At 44.2% G+C, this 19,412-nt stretch overlaps 1 protein-coding gene across 1 annotated transcript; it reads right to left on the reverse strand.

The window, feature by feature from the left end:
- Positions 1-431: 431 nt before the first annotated feature.
- On the reverse strand, positions 432-19,412 carry mtpap (mitochondrial poly(A) polymerase). The gene is made up of 9 exons (XM_035412115.1): positions 19,233-19,412; positions 18,503-18,669; positions 16,950-17,180; positions 15,867-16,091; positions 7,935-8,146; positions 5,679-5,905; positions 3,945-4,037; positions 3,769-3,842; positions 432-1,238 (listed from the first exon to the last, which is right to left on the reverse strand). The coding sequence occupies exons 1-9, from the start codon at positions 19,375-19,377 to the stop codon at positions 897-899; spliced, it is 1,716 nt and encodes a 571-aa protein (XP_035268006.1). The 5' UTR covers positions 19,378-19,412; the 3' UTR covers positions 432-896.

Here is a 19,412-nt window from a genome sequence, read left to right on the forward strand (position 1 = left end):
CCAGCCAAAATTCGGCCCGGTGCCGTGAGGGAACGTCCTCTTGCGTGTACCGAATGTGTCAGCTGTTCCGTGGGTCTGGAAAGGTCGCGTCCGTCACTCGGGCTGTACTCCACATGGGCGCTAAACAGTGGGAGCGGAGACATTCTGAAAGCACCGCAGAACGCCCTTAAACCACAAGCCCTCAATCTTATCCAGAACGGGCCTGGGTGGGTGCAGGCTTTTGGTCCAACCAAGCAGTTACCGTACACACCTGGTTCTACTGATCAACCACTAGTGTCTTTGCTAAAGACCTTGATTAGTAGAATCAGGTGTGTAATTGCTTGGTTGAAGGAAAAGCTATGGACTCATGCCTTAAACTCACTTGCTCCGGCATGGGACCAACGTTTTCCAACTTTTAAAGAGCTTAATCAAGTTTAACAAAGAGACAGAGGCAAGAGGAAAAGTTTATATTAATCTGAGAACGGCAATCAGCTCTAAACCATTCAATAATAAAAAATAAAAAAACTAAACTCAAAGGTGTTTTACTTGTATGGTAAAAGCATGTTCAGGAGTTTGAATGGATGGTTAATACAGTTAAAAATGTCCATTTTGGGGTACATTTTGTATAAACACACATGGGGTAAGAAAACTGCAGAACAAAACTTAAAACTAAACAAAAAAAGATGTTGCCTGCCATGTGATGTTTGAATGTAGTATTTCTATGTACGGCCATCTTTACACATCAGTGAGGTAAAGGAAAGCAGAGTACTCGTCCTTGTTTGCAGCAGCAGGATACAGCGCTTGGCACAGAGCGCTCTGTTCTTTTCGGAAAGCTTTGTTCCCCCCTGCGCCCCGTCAGGAGGAACTCCCCCTTCGGTAAGCTAAGTCCGTGGGTCCCTGCCGCAGAACGCCGCCCTCTAGTGGGGTTTGGCGGAAGAGCCGTTTTTGCCGCTCTTCAGGGAGTCCAGCAGGCTCTTGATCCTCTCGCTGGCCGGCTCCCTGGCCTTCCTCTTCCTGCCCTTGGTCCTGACCGACTGTGACAGGGAGGGTAGGAGGAGGGCGGCCATCCCCCACGGAGAGTCCCTGGCGGGGCCCCGCCCGCTGGCCCCGCCCTCCTGCAGCAGCCAGGCGCTCTCCTGGCACAGGGTCACCAGGCGCTCCAGCTGGGTGGCGTTCACGTTCTTGCTGACGTTGAGGGACGGCTCGAAGGGGTTCTGGATGTGCAGGGGAAACGTGTCCGGCTTGTTCTGCTCCTTGCCCTGCGCACAGAAGGGGGCGCAAAAACATATTCTGTCCCCAACATCTCTCAAACCTCTACACCCTGCCCCCCCTCCCCCACTTCCCGCTGCCCCAACCTCCACCTTCCTCATTCACGCACCCTTCCCCTGATCTCTTTCTACTCATTACATTACATTACATTACAGGCATTTGGCAGACGCTCTTATCCAAAGCGATGTACAACAAAGTGTATAACCCTAACCAGGAACAAGTATGACGAAACCCCTAGAGAGAAGTACCGGTCCAAGTGCAGGGAACAACCGCATAGTTCAACTTGGACCCTGAAGGTTAAACTGATTAACACTAACAACGACAACGGCAACAACGCAGTCTATGGAAAAAATACAAGTAGTAGTTAAGACAGTTAATGCACCTAAGTACTCCTGCGAATTGGGAGGCGTGTTTGGACACCGCTCTCCTCGGTCTGGTTTGAGAAGAGTGAACTCTTCGAGACGCTCCAGTAGGGAGCAGTCGTAAATCACAGCGCTGAGCCCCCATCCTACCCCGCCGCCTTCGCCAGTGACGCCGCGCGTCCGCACCTCCTGGCCGAGGCACGCGCCCGCTGCACTTGATGATCTGCGGTTCCCCTGGTGACCGCGACCCTTCCTTCTCTGGGTTTGGCTCTCACAGAAACCGTGGCGCATACTGCAAATACCTGGCACTCACCGGATTCAGCAGTAGGTTTTTTTTTATAGAACTGCATGAAAACTAGCATACTGTGTGATGTAAAACTCACTGAAAAATTTTGAGAAATGAAACCTGTCCTGTGGTCAGTGTGTGATATCTCACAGGATTCATTATGACCTGAAGTGTAATTACGCTGAAAATCTTTCCCATAACTCTCCCCTGCACCCCGAGTCTGAGTAAGGAGGGCTGGAGCTCTGGGCGCCACCAAGGCCCAGAAGCTAAGCGGGGAGGAATGCTGCTGTAATTGGGCTTTGAAGACTGCAACAAGGCCCCATTGAGTAAGTAACACGGCTCCGACGTGAGAAAAACAGAATCAGAATCCGAGTCTGGATAACACACTCCAGTCCAGTGTGCTGCTGAGGTCACGGTGGGAATAGTGGGGGGTCAAGGACAGGACGGGACAGGACAGGATGGGTGTGAGAATAAGACCGATTTGTCCTCGCTTCTCCGTTTTGATTCCAAATACTAGAAGCCTTTATTCTGCGTGAAGGGGAGGCCAGAGGTGGACATGAACCATCCAGCGCACAGAGCGGTGGTACCAGGGCTTTGACAGGCACAGGGGACAAACAGGAACGCTTCCTCTCCACTGCCATCCCTGCAGTACAGAGTGCTGACTCAGCCTGAGGGGTGAGCCCCAGTTCACACTGCTTACAGACACTACACAGAGGGAAGGAACCGCTCAACAGGCCTGCATAGCGATGACAACAGGAAGTGAATCCTCACTTTCCTGTATGAATCTTTATAATATTTTTTATTTTTATTTATAAAGTCTATAGAAGAGAAAATTAGGCAGAAAACTGCAACATTTACAAAATAGGCTATTTGAAATGTTAATTGCCCAAGACGCAAGAGTAATCCCACGTAGGCGTCGTGTTAAGGAAGGAAGAGATTAACTGTATTCAAAAGAAGGAAGGAGCTCTGCTTTCTAAGGTTGCAAATCTGTCTACAACATGTCCAGAAATGCAAAAGCTACAAGGAAAGCTAATCTACTCAGGTTTAGCAAAAAGAGCCCAAGGGGGTATTGGATAGAGTTTATAAATTCATAAAAGGAATTACAGTGGACTACATACGATTTTTCAGGAGTTCTCCTCAGTATTTTTTAAAATTATTGTTTGATTTATAGAGTTGTTAACGTGTGGAACAGCCAACATGACTTTCGCTGATAAAATGGCTGCTGGGGCGCTGCCGTCGCAGCATTCCTGACGGGAGCAGAGGGTTAAAGACCGTTACGAGCCTCCCTTAAATGCAGACGCGCTAGAAGCCAAGTTTGGGCACAGTACGGACCTGAGGACGAGATAAAAGCAATGGCTTATCCAGCCTACACAGCTCATATTTGGACATCGCCCTCTAGCTGTAGAATGAGAATTGCGCCCAGGTCGAGAGAAAGGATTTCGCAGTGCCGGCCCACAGAAGCTGCAGCTGCACGGGGAACGTTCCGGCGGAAATACCGCGCAGACACCCACAACGGGCGGCTGAACTGTGAGCAGCTTTAACGCCGCGCGAACGCCCCGCGCCGCTAGGTCGGCCGCTTAACCGCCTCCCCGGGGATTGCCGTCGGCAGCTTCCCGGCGCCAACTGGCGGTAATGAGAGTCGCGGGAAGGTCCGCGTCCGAACCAGGGCCCCCCTACAGGGCGGACCCACGTGAGAGGACCGCAGCGACGGCCCCCGCTCACGGTGCAGAATAACAAAGACTCGCGCGCCTAGGAAACGGATTCTGATTTTCAACGCACATTTTTTTTAAAAAACTGACTGCAATTAAAGGCGTTCTGGGGATAAGCACGTCTCTCTCCTCTCTCTCTCTCGCTTTTCCGTCCATCGCTTACCTTCCTGATGTTGACGGACATCCGGCTGAAGGCGAAGTTGCCGTAAAACACGAAGAACTCCTGCAGCAGATGCTCTGTGCGGCACAAGAAGTGGAAACGTTCCATTAAAAAGTTCAACCATCTCATTAAATTAACGCTATGAAAATATATAAATACATTTTTAAAAAATCTCTCACCCAAACTTTCTGTGTTTTTCTGATCCCGCACCCAGCTGAAGTCGCTGACGAAGGTGCAGTCATTGCCTTCAATGATGCATTTATCCCCAGGCCCTGGGACAGGAGGGTGAGAGAGGTCAAATGACAGATTTTAACTTTCACCCGTTTCAGCTCCGTGGCCTGAACGGACTCTTACAGACACCCTGGGCAGGGGCTGCGAGGAGAAACACACTTAGTGAGTGTGACCGCACAGGTTTCTGATCAGATCAGACCCATCTCTCATACAATGAGAAAGGAAAGCCATTTTCCCTGCAGTGTGATTCGGTCTAGCACGTTTTAGCCGGCATTAGACAGACAGCTTTCTGGAGTTTCCTTGTATTATTTCAGTTTAAATGCATGTTATTATTGGCCCAGACAGTTATAGTGTGCGATGAAGGTTATGTTCCATATTTACAGAAGCCTCTGACAACCTGCTGCTACAAGGCAGCTGTTACAGCAATGTTATGCCTCTGCAGCTAAATACCCTTCATCGCACACATAAGCTGCCAATCAAAAACACTAAAAGGGTAATAACACCCAAAACTCCAGAAAGTCAACTAGGCTGATCCCTTTGAGTCAGGGGTGCACAACTCCGGTCCTGGAGGGCTAGTCTGCATGCTGGTTTTTGTTCCAACCAATTAATGACAGCTCCTTCTTCTCTCCTGCACTCGAGCACAGTAAAATCTTCAGGATACACTCGCAGTCTGCGGCTGTAGCTACTGCTTATACAACTGTCAGATCAAGCTATGAACCTGCTCAACCCATTTTAACTGCTGTGATAGATCCCATATTACATTTCTGTTACACCCATTCTATTGCTGTTTTACGCCAGGCCGACCAGTGGAGGAGGGGCTTCTACTCTATGGCCGAGTATCTCCTGAGATTTCTTCCCATTGGGGAGGTTTTTCTCTCCACTGTTTGAGGGGTTTCTGCCCACTGGGAGCCTTTTTACCACATGTGCTTGCTATTCATTCATTAAGTCTTTTCTACTACTCAGTAATAAGCCCTTGTGACAATTTTACGTAAACAAAGTGCCATGCAAATAAAACAGATTTGATTTAATTCTTTAAAAGTAGAAGTTGGCACAAAATCCTGGAACAGACAGGCCCTTGTTGTGCACCCCGCTTTAACTGATGTATTAACGACCGTGCCCCCAACTGAAGTTCCACCAACACAAGATCGTGCTTCATCAGTAGCAGTATTAACAGCCCATTAGTTTAACAAAGCACATCCCAGGCAGTTGGGCAGACTTAGCATCAGTGTCAACTGGGTCAAGCTCTCAGAACCATAAGGTTATTATGCACGTTTCAAGTGAGGCCTGACCACCAGCTGATATGGGCACCTTATCGTGTGAGGGCAAAGGGTGCAGTCTTTACCAGGGGGGACTGTGACTTTACTGTTGTGCTAGCACAATGTTTGAAGGAGCTTTGGGTTACTATGATACCTGCTGCCTCTGTGACTCAGCTATTGCAGTGTATTTCAGCGCGAAAATTAGCAACAGCTAGCTACACACATTTCTGGGGGGGCATGCATGCTAGTCTACAGTCTTCCAAAGGCAGACAATCAAACACATTAAGAAATACATGTGAACATCTCAAATTGGGAGAGAGATGGATGTTGGGAGAAAGAGCGTATCGTGGCTGCGTGCAGAAGAGCGGGAGGGCTAGTGGGGGGGCAGGCGTGACCACGAGGCAGCGGTGGCGGCCGTGGCGGCACCTGCGAGGTCCCGGAGCTGGTCCAGCGTGGGCAGCACGGCCGGGCTCCTCCTCTGCAGGAAGAAGATGACCATGGCGGTGAGGGAGAAGTTGGTGAGCCAGGCCCCCGGGATGGTGCTGGTGAGGCCGTGCGTCCGGGCCCAGCAGCGCAGGCTGAGCACCATCGCCCGCACACGCTTGTCCAGCCCGCCGTACAGGTACAGCAGCTCCGAGCTCTTCATCGCCACCCTGTGGACACACGCGGACTGTCAGGACGGCACGGTGTGCTAGCTAACGAGAAACAGGAAGCGGAGTGGCTGCTTGGTAGGCTGCGCTGCGACAGACACCGAGACTTGAATCAATCACTTCTCCTCCTAAGCGACCAATGAAAAATTGGAACTAGCTGATAAATTGAAGAGTCAAAATGCTCCCAGAGAACACTGAAATAGTGTCTTATCAGGATGAGCCGGCCGAAAGAAATTTTGATTTTCATTTACAGTTTACATGCATACAGGACACCCGTTTGATCATTTCCACAATTTTCTTTCTATATGCAAAAAAATATTACATTTCAATTCCAGAGAGTTAAAGGTAGCAGTAGAACAGTGGCCTTGAAACTTCTAATCAAACACAACTAATCAAATCAATGACAAAGAAAAGAGGTCACGGGATTTAAAAAGCGAACACGTGCCAACAGCTTGCTAATGTCTGTATTAAATAGGGGAAACACGTCTGTACACTCACATAGGAAAAATCTCAGACTGGTACATGTAATTCAACAGCTTCTGGGCAAAGAGAGGAAAATGCACAAATGGACCAAAAGAAGGGACTTTCTGGCGTTATACGATTTCCACCTCAAGAGGGCAGTCTTTCCTCTGTTTCCACCCAGCAGTTTAATTCAGCTATAGCAGGCTCCACTATTGTCACCTTGACCGACTGCAACGGTTCTGCAGAAAGTGCCTGTTTGTTTCAGTGATGTTCAACAGAAACCCCCCCTTTGGCACCAAGGGCCTCTCTCGTTTTCCTCAGAAACTGCCAAGTGCAGTGAGTTCATTCTCTGTGACACGCTCAGGTTATTCTTAGAGCCCCCGTTGAGCATCCGGGGACGATAGGGAAGTGAAACTGCCAGTCACTCTCTCAGTCTCGCCCGCCATGCACGCCAGGCTAGTTTCTGCACAGCGACGGAAAAACCAACACCCCGCAGATTAGCATCTGCGCTACGTGCTCGTTTGCCCATGTATTCGACAGAGAACTTTCCGCATGCCTTATTTTGCAGCCTTTGCTGTGGGCTGGCTAAGACCATGCTGCAGTTACCGCCAAAAGTAATAACCATTGGCAACAGTCACAAGATAAACCCTGCACAAAAACAGCTGAAAACAAACCTGTATACTTGATCTTTGAAAGCTAGCACCAGTCAATGTTTTTAGTGTTTACAATTTAATGTCTTACAAATTATCTACAGGGTATATCTGAACCAACGCAGCATTTTTGTTTCTTTTGTGCATCTCCAGTTTTCACAATGGGCACGTGCAGTTTTTCTATGAATTTAAACCGGAGAGCAATTCAATCTGAATGTGAACTGCCAATAAACACTGCAACAGCTACTACGGCTCTGGCCGAGGGTATGTCCTCTTGCCATCTTCACTGACAGACAAAGCAGTGAAATTTCCCCAAAGTAAATTGATCTTCCGAATTAAAGCAAAGGGGGTCTGGCGATGGTGATCTCGACTTCCCCTCGGCCCAGGGGCGTGGCTGTTTACTAGATAATCTCTGCAAACATCAAAGGGCCACAGTGAGGGAAATTTACCACTGCAGGTGGGCGTTACATCGAAGAGGCGATGAGCTGTCACCTGCAACAACATATGCACGTCATATTTACAAAAGGACAAATGAGAATTTGACTACGTGGGCAGGTAACTTATCTTCAGACAACATTGCAACAGCAAAGCAGAGTGGAGGTGGATCTTAATACCAGGTCACTCAGAAATCTCAGAAGTAGTGAAGTAGGACAAATAAATGCTGGGGGCTGGGCTGGGGGGAATTCACAGGGCGTTGCTGCAAAAGAGCATCTGTGCTCAGTCAACCTACCCTGTATGCATGAAGGTTAATAAACAAATAAAGACAGTGCACAAAATCAGTGGAGGAGCTTAGGGGTCAAGTCAGGGCGCTAAGTGCTGAGAATCTGAGGGCCAAATTCAACGCAAACTCGGCTGAGAAAAACAGGGGTTCAACCCAAGGCCCCAGCTCAAGCTGGCGCGGGCACAGGGGGCTCCGGTACCTGTTGTTGGCGGTGAGGTCGCACTGGAAGCCCGAGGGCTGGTGGGCGAAGCGCACCAGGGGGCAGCGGGCGTTGAGGATCTTCTGCACCCCGACGCAGCCGGGCCCGAACTGGTCCACGCACTCCCCGATGACGGACAGGATGCTCTGGGTGGCGGCCCGCTCCGAGGCGGTCTTCTTCAGCTGGTACTCCAGCGAGAGCCCGCCCCCCGCCTGTGGTTCAGAGCGCACACGCACACACACAGCTTTCAATGCTGACGCCCTACAGCAAGGCTTCAGAGGTGAGAGGGCCCGCTTAGGACAGTGACATCATACCCCGAAAGTCCCCATTTACCGAGAAAAGGCAACCGCATCTCTTGTTGGAAGTCATTCCATGTGGTTGTGTGGACAGAGGGTTCTGTCCATGCTTAGACCATACAGGGCATGGCTGCAATTCAACTTCTGAACCCCAGCTTAAAAAAGGGAACTGGACTACCTTTAGGATTCAGTTAGGCTTGCTTCACATACACTATATGATCAAAAGTATATGGACACCCTTTGATCTGGGACTGTTTTTCATGGTTTGGGTAAAGCCCCCTTAGTTCCAGTGAAGGCAAATCTTAATGAGACAACATGCAATCACATTCTAGATAATTATGTTCTTCCCAAACTGTTTGGGGAAGGCCCTTTACGGTTTCAATGTGACAATGCCCCCAGGCACACAGCAAGGTCCATATAGAAATGTTTTTTTCAAGAACGGTGTGGAAGAATTGACTGGCCGGCATAGTTCTGACCTCAACCCCATCCAACACCTTTTGGATCAACTGGAAAGCTAAATGTGGTCCAGGCCTAGTCGCCCAATCATTGCCCGACCTCACTAATGTCCTGGCTGAGTGGAAGCAAATCCCTGCAGCAATGCGCCAACATTTAGTATAAAGCCTTCCCAGAATAATGGAGGTTGTTATAGCAAAGGGTGGACCAACTCTATATTACTGTCCATAATTTTGTATGTCAGATGTCCACACAGTTTTGGCCATGTAGTGTATATTAGATATTATATGGTGAAAGGGTTCATGAAAGTGGTTCTGATCTTGAAGCTGCACAACACCTCACCTGAACAGAATTACATCCCAGCTAGCACAGAATGTTCCCAGTGGAGTGCATGATATTGTCAATGTTAGGACATTTGTGTTAGCTGAGGTTAGTAAAATTGACTATGCTCCGTTTAGTCAGTAGAAGTGCTTATTTCAGTGATACGCACGCACAGCAATTCAAATTTTCTTCTAAAAATCTACAACAAAGAATCATTGCCTAAAAATTAAATCTGTGCATGTCAGTATGTTTCAACATACTGACATGTGATGCAGAGGGAACACGCAAGCAATGTACTTAACAAAAAGCAGGAAGTTCAAACTACAAGGAAACATGCCAGCACCTGCGGCAATTCTCACGGTGCCTGATGGTTTCTCTTACACGTACACATAGCCTAAACAATGGATGTCTGCAACTCAATGAAAAAGAGTTGGACAAATACCACGGTAAATTAATAGTCCTTTGAAAAATAAATAATTACATTGGCATGGACTTATCAATGGTCTGATATATACTTCTCTCCAGTGACAACGTGCTCTATTCACAGATGAATGAGTAGGAGGAAGCACCAATGCACTGCGAGCATGAAGGGTAACCTCCCTTGAAAACGACAGAACAACGTAGCAATAGCCTAAATTTTGCCATCGGCATGAACTACAATTACAACGAATCTGAAACAAAGCAGTGATTCTTTCCATTGTCAACAAAGCATAAATAATCGTTCCACACACTATATTAAAGATGAACAAAATATTGTATAAAATAAAATAAGTATTTTTACATTTTGGAAAGTGGAAAGATTCTACTTTAATAATGATTTGATGGAATCAGCCAAATGAACACTTTCGTTAATGTATTTCTCAAAATAAGTCCCAAATAAGCCGCGTTTCCACCGCAAGAACTTTACCCCGGAACTAGGAACCTTTTGAGGAACTCAGTGCGTTTCCACTGCAGGAACTAGGGTCTAAATTTAGTTCCGGGGGCTTTATTTTACCCCCAAAAAAGTTCCTGCTCGGGGGGGTAGTACCGGAAACTTTGGGGGGGGGGGGGGACGCAAGCGCTGAAAATTTCTGATTGGTCGACTACCTGCAGTGTTATTTGTTTTATTTCAACCGCCATGTTTACAAATCTGCAGCTGCAAACCGATTTATTTTCATAATAACTTCAAATCAAACTTGTATGTTATGCGGCACAGTAGCCTAGTTTTGGTTATAGCCTGCCAACGTCTTGGAATTATAACGTGTGCTCTTCTGTTCTTTTCTTGCTTTAGTATTCGTTTTATAAAATGCTAAGCATTCGTGCTGGGACAGCTTATTACATACCAAAACAACGGATTAATTTGGTTGCTGAATATTTTCTTCCGGATTTTCTTTGTTAGCCCGTTGTAATTGACTCAAAACGTTTGATAGTTATGTGAGGTATGCGGTAGTTCTGCGTAATTCACATTGGTGATACAGTAAAAGCAAACTGGAAATCACCTTCCGCACTTTTTGTCAGGGTAAAATAACAGGTTAATTCTAGTAATCGTTCCTTTAGCTTTTTCAGACTACCGTAATTTTACTCTGCCATTCTTCAATTCCACAAAAAGACCAGGAAGACTATGGACTAATTTATGGTGCATGGTTCGCATCTGGAGGGCACACTTCGCTGCTCAGCTAGCAGTAACTTCGAAGGAAAGCAAACGGTGGCTGTACCACTGCTAATTTAAATTTTCATGCAAGTCCGAGTTTTCGTTCTATTCTTGTCATTTTGCCTTTTAGCCTATATGGAATTGACGATGAGAAAGTAATCAAACAGCACATTGTTTACAACGTGTGCATGTTTTCTGCTATTGTTGCCAGTTATATTGGAAATGTGAATGCATTCTGTCGCCTCGGATGTCAAGACATGAAAGTGAATGTTCGCATAAAAACATAATGTGTTTGAGAGGATATATAAAACAGTTACAATCTGACTATTGGCCTGTTATATCCTATTTGTTGCATAACAACGGTCCAAGTTCAACTACCAATGACAGTTTTGCTTGACAACGGTAAAATATGCCCAAACGGCTGCAGAAGAATATTTCAATTCCAGGTGATTACAGCGATAAAAATCAATAAATACAAAAGTAACCATATATAGTCATTGTTGGCAACCCGTTGTATATAAGTGGAATAAACCCCTCCGGGCTGTCCCGGTTATTAGAAAATAATGTAGGCTACTTCGGTGGTAGTATGGGGTTACAGAAGAAATCATAGGACAGATGGACCGACGACAACGTCGCTCTTTCATACGTCAGTGGGCTAATTTGCCTAATCTTCGCGGGACTTTAGACTGCGGTGGAAACGCAGACAACAATGGGCTGAAAGAACCTTTTAGTTCCTTGAAAAGTAGTTCCTGGTACTTTTGGTGGAAACGTGGCTATATTCACACTTGTTTTCAGAATTTTGTGGACCCTCCCTTTGCAATAACAACACTTGTGAAGGTCCTCCATAGTATTTTATGAGATTGGTGAAAATATTGGAAGTTTCACTTTATCATTAATCAATACTGCATCTCAAGATCTATCAGATTCTCCAATTTATGCTTGTGTACTGCCCTGTCCAGCTCACACCACAAATTTCTGGTCAAGTTCAAGGCTAGAAACGAGGTAGCCATTAGAAAACGGTAATTTTGTGGTCACTTAACGGGTTGATTTTTAGGTATGATTAGCAGCACTGTCGGGTGGAAAGATCCATTTGCAGTAAAGTTCGAGCTTCCTAGGGGATACCAGGTTTTTGGCCAAAAGGTCTCATTACTTACTTAAGTTCATAATCCCACAGACTTTAAAATGACTCCTGGGACCAGTAGGTGCAGAACAACTTCATAATTTATAAGATCCACCACCATATTTCATCGTAGGTACAGTGTTTTTTTTCCATACATGTTGAAGGACATATGCGTCCTTCAAAATGTAACCCAGTTTTGCAGATCTCCTGTGACCCTTGTTTTCACTACCTAAATCATTTGGCTCACTGTTCCAGTAGTTTTAAACTTCTCATTTATTGACCTAATAGTGGAAAGTGATACCTTTAGTTTTTTGTACTTGTTTACAACCACCTCCTGACTTGCGAAGGTCAACAGCCCTTTGTATTTTTTTCTTCTCAGTTCTCGGCCTTTCCCCATGATGGATGACACATCGATGTGGCATGTGTGTTACCTCATTTTCATACCCCAGTGAAAAAGGAAGCCATGGGAGGCCAGAAAACAGTTCCCCAAGATTCAAATGAACTTAACAAATAGGGTATAATTTATTTTAGTTGGGTTTTATTTTAAATAATTATAGGCGTACATAATTATGATGCATACCATTTTGGAAAAAGTAATGTATATCGTGTTAAACAAAAAAAATTGTTTTTCTCTCTGAGCACTTCAGATTAAATATTAGATTGAATATACACCGATCAGCCACAACATTAAAACCACCTGCCTAATATTGTGTAGGTCCCCCTCGTGCCACCAAAACAGCTCTGACCCGTCAAGAGTTTTTAAAATCATGTGGAAATAATTCACCCGCTAACAATATCTTAGATTTTTATATCCCTGTAGCAACTAATAAATTAATAAACCAATAGTGTAATAGCTCCCAATAATGTAATCCATTTCAAATTTTTTATGTAATAAAAACCAATAATGTAATAAGTAGTAGTAGTGTACTTTATTGATCCCCGAGGGGAATTTGTTACTGTTGTAGCATCAAAGACAATCAAAGTAACAGAATCAGATACAAATTTACAGTAGATACAAAATTTCAGCTATAAATATACAGTAGATACAAATATATACAGAAATCCAAATATACCAGAGGACACCTTCAGAGGTGGAGTCCATGCCTCGATGGGTCAGAGCTGTTTGGTGGCACGAGGGGGACCTACACAATATTAGTTAGGTGGTTTTAATGTTGTGGCTGATCGGTGTATAATTTTGCCATGTTCAGTACACAACACAGCTCATTACATTTATTGTTTATTTTAAAAACCCTTTTTTTGCTCAACTTTATCGAGAGCGTGAATCCTTAAAGGTACAATCTCGAAGGTTTCAGTTTCGTTTTCTCTTTGGCGGTACCAATGGCGAGAAGCGGTAATTGCAGGTGTGTTTTTGGACCTCACTTCCCATAGATCCAACCGGATCCAACCAGGGTCGCCTGTGTGACGTCAGTCAGTTGGCACCTGGGCCACGCCAACTATTACACTTATTTACTGAATAAAAAATGGTTGTTATACAAGTAACGTTATGTACATACTCATTCATTGTCTAACATTAGGCTAACTTAAGCTGTCTTTACAACGTTAAAGGTATCACCACCCCGTCCCCTCGCCACCGGAGTTCCCCAGGGCTCAGTCCTCGGTCCCCTTCTCTTCTCCTTGTACACCAGATCCCTTGGCCCTGTAATATCTGCTCTATCCTCTCCCCTCCTCGACTTTTCCATTTCCCTAGGGGACACCATAGTGACATCATCACCCTGCGCCAAGAATCTCGGAGTGGTGATTGACAACAGGCTATCCCTCTCCAAGAACATTGCAGCAGTAAGCCGGGCATGCAGATTTTTCCTGTACAACATCCGCAGAATCCGCCCCTTTCTCACCACCTACTCAACCCAGCTCCTGGTCCAAGCAATGGTTCTATCCCGCCTGGACTACTGCAACTCTCTTCTGGCTGGACTACCGGCATCTGCCACCAGACCCCTGCAACTCATTCAGAATGCTGCGGCTCGTCTGCTGGTCTTCAACCTCCCCAGACACTCCCACGTAACTCCCCTGCTCACTACCCTCCACTGGCTGCCTGTTATAGCTCGCATCAAATTTAAAACATTGGTCCTAGCATACCAGGCAGTCAAGGGATCAGCCCCAGCATACCTCCACAAGATATTCAAACCCTACATGCCAGCCAGATCCCTCCGTTCTGCTACCTACATTACATTACATTACAGGCATTTAGCAGACGCTCTTATCCAGAGCGACTTACACAACTTTTACATAGCATTTTACATAGTATCCATTTATACAGCTGGATATATACTGAAGCAATTTCGGTTAAGTACCTTGCTCAAGGGTACAACGGAAGTGTCCTACCAGGGAATCGAACCTGCGACCTTTCGGTTACAAGCCCAGTTCCTTACCCACTGTGCTACACTCCGTCCTAGACGTCTTGGAATTTTGCAAGTTGCATCCAGTCTCGTTGCGAATCATTGATCTGAACTGGCCTTTAGTTAGCTACATTGCAACGCTGCAACAAGGTAGCATTGCATTCGAGAGACGGTTTGCGAGGTTGTTAGCTAGTGTTTTTTCTTCTAATTGTTAGCTGACATTAGATTGTGTTAATTACATTAGCTAGCTAGCTAACACAACGTTACCTGATATGAGAGATGGATACTGTGCGCAACGTTGTCTAAACTAATGTTGCCTTTATTGACATGGTCCGGTAGCTAGCGTTAGCTGTGCAAATAGCTATGTAATTTAGTAACGTTACATTGTCATAAAATGTAATACGAAATCTACATCAACAAATGATGACCTCTCATGTTACACAAAAACTTATTAGGGTTCCATAACCCCACCACCTTTAATGCTATCAGACACCGGAAAAAATAGTACGCCGCTCACACACAAGTGAGTTGAAGAGCAAGCCTGTTGCGTTAGCTCCGCCTACCCTCTCTGGCAGACCAACCACTGATGAGTGATGGAAAACGCGTCACTATCTATGCGCTGCTTGTGATTTTTTCCCGAGAATGTCGCCATAGACACACAGTTCTTTAATCATAAATTATAATATTATATTAATTTTTATTATTAATATTATTAACAGGCTCAATCACCATTGTGTTACCTAATTCAGCAATAGATAGTGACTTAACAGACATTTATTTTAATGAAAACCTTGAGATTATTACTTTAAGGAAGTTGCTGTAAGGCTTTAGTAGATAGTCAGGAATTGGGGGAATTCCTGTGTGAATTCAGTTAATAAAAAGAGAAAACACCCGGGGCCCGTGGGCGGCATTCTGGCAGACAGAGTTTGACAGAGATGGAGAGACATCTGCGCTGTGTGAACACAGGTGAACACAGCTTATCTAAATGAGCCATTTACCGAACTGCCAAGTAAACACTGAATTACATATCCAAATTACAGATGATTACAGATTCTATCCTTGCAAAACAAAGTTAATGACATTGCCCACAAATGGATCACATTGGTTTGTCTCCTGCATTGCTCATGCAAACACTGATAAAGCCTCATTAGACCAAAAAGGATTCTGTTTGAACTCTCTTCGGAAATGACTGTGATATTACATTTGCAAACAATGTACTCCTACTCATCCTCAAGCCATAAAAGCATCATATTTTATTTAGATAATTTAACTCCAACCCACCCACCCACCCACACACAAAGACAAAATAAATAAATCTTAGTCCATAATGTAATAGTGTTGTAAAAATTGCAGTAATTATGGGGAAAACACTATCAATAAATGGAGAAGTTGCCATGTTACTACAAAATAAAATGAACACTGAATGTTGACTGATTCAGCATCCTTGTGTCACCTATAAGTCACGACAATATTCACACAATATGCACAACAGGAATCATGTCACCTTATGAAACATCCTGAATGACATCACCACCTTCAGATGTTAGCTTGTGTGTTACTATTACAAGAGCCGCCCATTACATTCAGCTAACCCAGAACTTGTTCCATCATTCTAAACAATAAAGAAAACGTTTGAGGGGTAAATAATAAACCCCACATTGCATTTTAATAACATTGTTGGTATTTGTCATACCACCACTATATTGGCATTACCAATACTGGCAAATAAAGAATAGGAAAATCAAGTGATATTACCTGCTTTATATTCCTTCCACTGATAGCATCAAGATCCAAAAACATATCCAGATCGCAACCAAGCTTCCCGAAACCGTTGACTGAGGAGCCGAATGGCCTTATGATGCATTCTGGGAAATACGCAGCGGCAATGTCTTTGAGTAAGGAACAGACGAGGAAGCGCAGGCAAATGTTCTCTTCAGTCAGCTGGTACTCTTCCATAAGAGAATATAATTGTTGGTCTATCTGATATAAAAAAGTGGGAAAAAATTGATATCATTGAATCTTTGGCAATACAACATAAAATTTACTCTGCTGAATGATATTAAACATTGTGTGCTCTATACAATAGTAAAACCATTCGTTACATTTTGCATCCGGAAACTTCTTAGAATAAAGGCAGCCAAAGATAGAAAAGAACAATAGATCTAGGCATGTAATTTTGCCAACACTCTAAACATCCTGCAAGACTTTCAAGCCTGGTATATAGTAATCCAAGGATCTTTCCTTTAACTGTGTGTATCTGGGGGTATGATTCTCGCTTCGGCTGCGAGAGGTCCTGGGTTCGAATCCCAGACGAGCCCCCATTATGTTACGGCCGGCTCGAAGGGCCGCAACAAACAAAGTCCAAATGCACCAAAAACATACAGAAACTGATCTAAAAACACAAACTCAGACATTTATTAATCTAAAACACAAATTAAACCAAACAAAAACCCACAAAGTTCACAAAATAAAAGAGTCTTCACAAAAACCTACCAAACACAAACCACACAAAAGAAACACTGAAGAAGATCTCCCCAGCCTCATACTGTAGGGCTTATATTGGGCCACAGGCAGGAGGAGGCAATCAAGAAATTAAGCAATTAGGTATTACCTCCACCTGCACTACCCAGGCAAGCAGAGGCTGGAGACGTAACAACTAGTTATGTGCATTTCAAATGATTTCTTTGTCAATAAAATCACACTGCACATAAAACAGAATCTTTCTAAAGAAAACAAAGATCCACGAAAGCATACCACTTTTGAACAATTGTTAGCATTGTTACACTTACGTAATCCCATGAATACGATAAAAATGAGCAGTCATGACAAAGCACTTACACTATCCTCTCGTGACAGCTTCAGAATCAGCTCCTTAATGCCAATGGGGGTTTGCTTCAGGCACTGCACAGACGGCTGGGAGCTGGGCAGACTGAAGTTGTTTGCTTTCACCGAAAGCAGTCTGGTTTTGAAAGGCACAGCCGTCTCGTGTTGAATGCTGGGAATGCTGGTCGCCTCCCGAAGTGAGGCGATACTCTCTTTCTCAGAAAACTCCACCACCGCATATATGCCCTACAAGAAACACGAAAAGGAACAATGGTCAACTTCCACAGCATGGAGTACAACCTGAACTGATGTTTGAAAAAATGTAATGGTTGCTTGAAAAGCAGGTTTAAAGCAGCTCATATGTTTAGCTAAATTGCCCACATATTCAGGAACAGCGGTGCTGGCTATTTATATTTCTAAATGCCATATTTATATTCCACTGCATCACTGTATAAATGTTGACATTTTAACACAATGTGTATATACTCCTCAAAAGCATATTTCTGACTAGGAGGGACAGCCAGGTCCTAAATTATTGACATGCTTGATAAAGATGCACAATTAGGTAAAAGCAAATACCATTACTGAGATATACTACCCCACAAGTATAAAATATTGTGCTTTATTAATGATTCAACTAAAATAACACATTTTTTAAATTATTCATTTTAAAAAATCAGGATTCACAATTATTGGCAATCCTATGATTAGTACTTGGTGCAGCCTTCCCAATCCAGGATGACCTTTTCCTGTTTGATAAGGTTCCTCTGGTCCCTTCTCTCTCTCTACGTGTTGAGATTCAGATGGCCAGTGCACAACTGATTCTGTTTTTTTTTTGTTGTGTTACCCAGAACCATTTCTGTGGTTATTTTGAAGTTTATCAGGGGTCATTATCTTATTAGAAGGTCCACTGACAGCCAAGTATCAGCCTCCTGGTAGAGCAAACCACATTTTTGACTAAATCCCCTGGTACTTGGGAGAATTCATTATGACACTGATCTTAACAAGAGCCCCTGGACTATTGGCAGCAAAAACTGCAAAGAATCCACCACCACATTTAACAGTAGGCATGGGGCAGTCTTCCTTCTATGCACCCCAAAACAGGGAGTGTTCTGATCACAGCACTCAGTTCCAGTCATAGCTTCAATGACGTTTGTTACCTCATTATATCCTACAAAAACACAAAGTAACGGTCGGCCACAAAACAGTTTCGTAAATCTGCGACGAACTTAAGAATTCTAATGTAGCTTTTAATTTTGATTTAATTTTTTAAATATTTACGGATGTCAATCATTTTAAAACCTCTGTTTTTCATTCGCTCATTTTCATCAAGCGTGCCAGTAATTGTGGAGGTCACTACTTGCTAAATGCCTGGGGTTGACTCCAGAAATTTGGAATCTACAGTTTGGTGTGGAAATTCATTAGGAGGAAGTCAGGGTAGTACAGAATGGGATTTTTCCAAGTTGTGCGTAAACGGCTATCCAAGTTAATATAACAACAGTGTGGGCAGTCTGATTTGTCATGAATAACATCGTTAGTACGGTTAGTACAGTACAGACAATACTTACGAAACTTTCGTAAAAGAAACAGTTGTTTATATTTCCATGTCTGGACATGTGTTTTAGAAACTTCGTCTCACTGATATTTGGCGGACAGCTGATCAGCACAGATCTCTCTGCCTGTTCGCGTCTCTCTTCTTGAAGTGTGGAAAAAGATTTTCTTTCATCCTTAGCTTCTAAAAAGACAAAATATAACATGTACACCGCAAGTTTAGCACAGCGATGTAGCAAGGCAGCCGTTCAAACGAAGTTAGGAACAGGCTGTTTGGAGGCATTAGTCGGCATTTAAACAACATATATCTTCGACCCACACCTGAATGGAAGCGTCTGTGATTTCTTCACGAAACAATTTGGCGAGTTCAGCGATTGCTCTACTTAACTCGCCAAACGTAGCACTGCATAAAGTAATTCATTGTAAGTCATGGTTATAAAGGCAAATGCTGAGCGAACCTACGAAAATGTACCCAGAAAAAGAAGTGCTTGGATAACTTGTGCATACACTACGTTAGCAAGTCGTGGGATAAATCAAAAATCTTGAAGTCACCGTGCTAACAAAACTATCGAGCGGAGCTAGATAGCTAACGTTAGACAATTAAAAGGACAAGCAACCCTTCAAAACACTCTAGTTAGCCAAGAGTTTCTATCCAATAACGTTAGCTAGCCCAAAATGCATTCATATAGCAGCTCAGCTATACAAGTCATGGTAATTTCCTGTATTGGCTCGGCATATCACATTCACCTTTTTTGGCTGACAGTTGTATTTTTGCAGCAACTGTTTTCGAAGCAATTTTTCTCCGGAAACAAAAATAATTTTTATGTAAACTTCTGAAAAACGTTCCCCGTCCACTCGTGTATAACCTGCGCATCTGTATGGAGGCCGCCATTGTTGTGTTCGATAGACAGTATTGCGCATGTGTCT

Source organism: Anguilla anguilla, chromosome 4 (assembly GCF_013347855.1).
Source record: "Anguilla anguilla isolate fAngAng1 chromosome 4, fAngAng1.pri, whole genome shotgun sequence".
In the NCBI taxonomy this organism is placed as follows: domain Eukaryota; kingdom Metazoa; phylum Chordata; class Actinopteri; order Anguilliformes; family Anguillidae; genus Anguilla; species Anguilla anguilla.

Excerpts from the sequence above, each read along its gene's own strand:
- mtpap (XM_035412115.1), bottom strand. The coding sequence starts at position 19,377 with ATGGCGGCCTCCATACAGATGCGCAGGTTATACACGAGTGGACGGGGA. Across the intron at positions 18,670-19,232 it reads ACAACTGTCAGCCAAAAAAG|AAGCTAAGGATGAAAGAAAA; the intron begins GTGAATGTGATA and ends TTGTCTTTTTAG. Across the intron at positions 3,843-3,944 it reads GAAAAACACAGAAAGTTTGG|AGCATCTGCTGCAGGAGTTC; the intron begins GTGAGAGATTTT and ends TGTGCCGCACAG.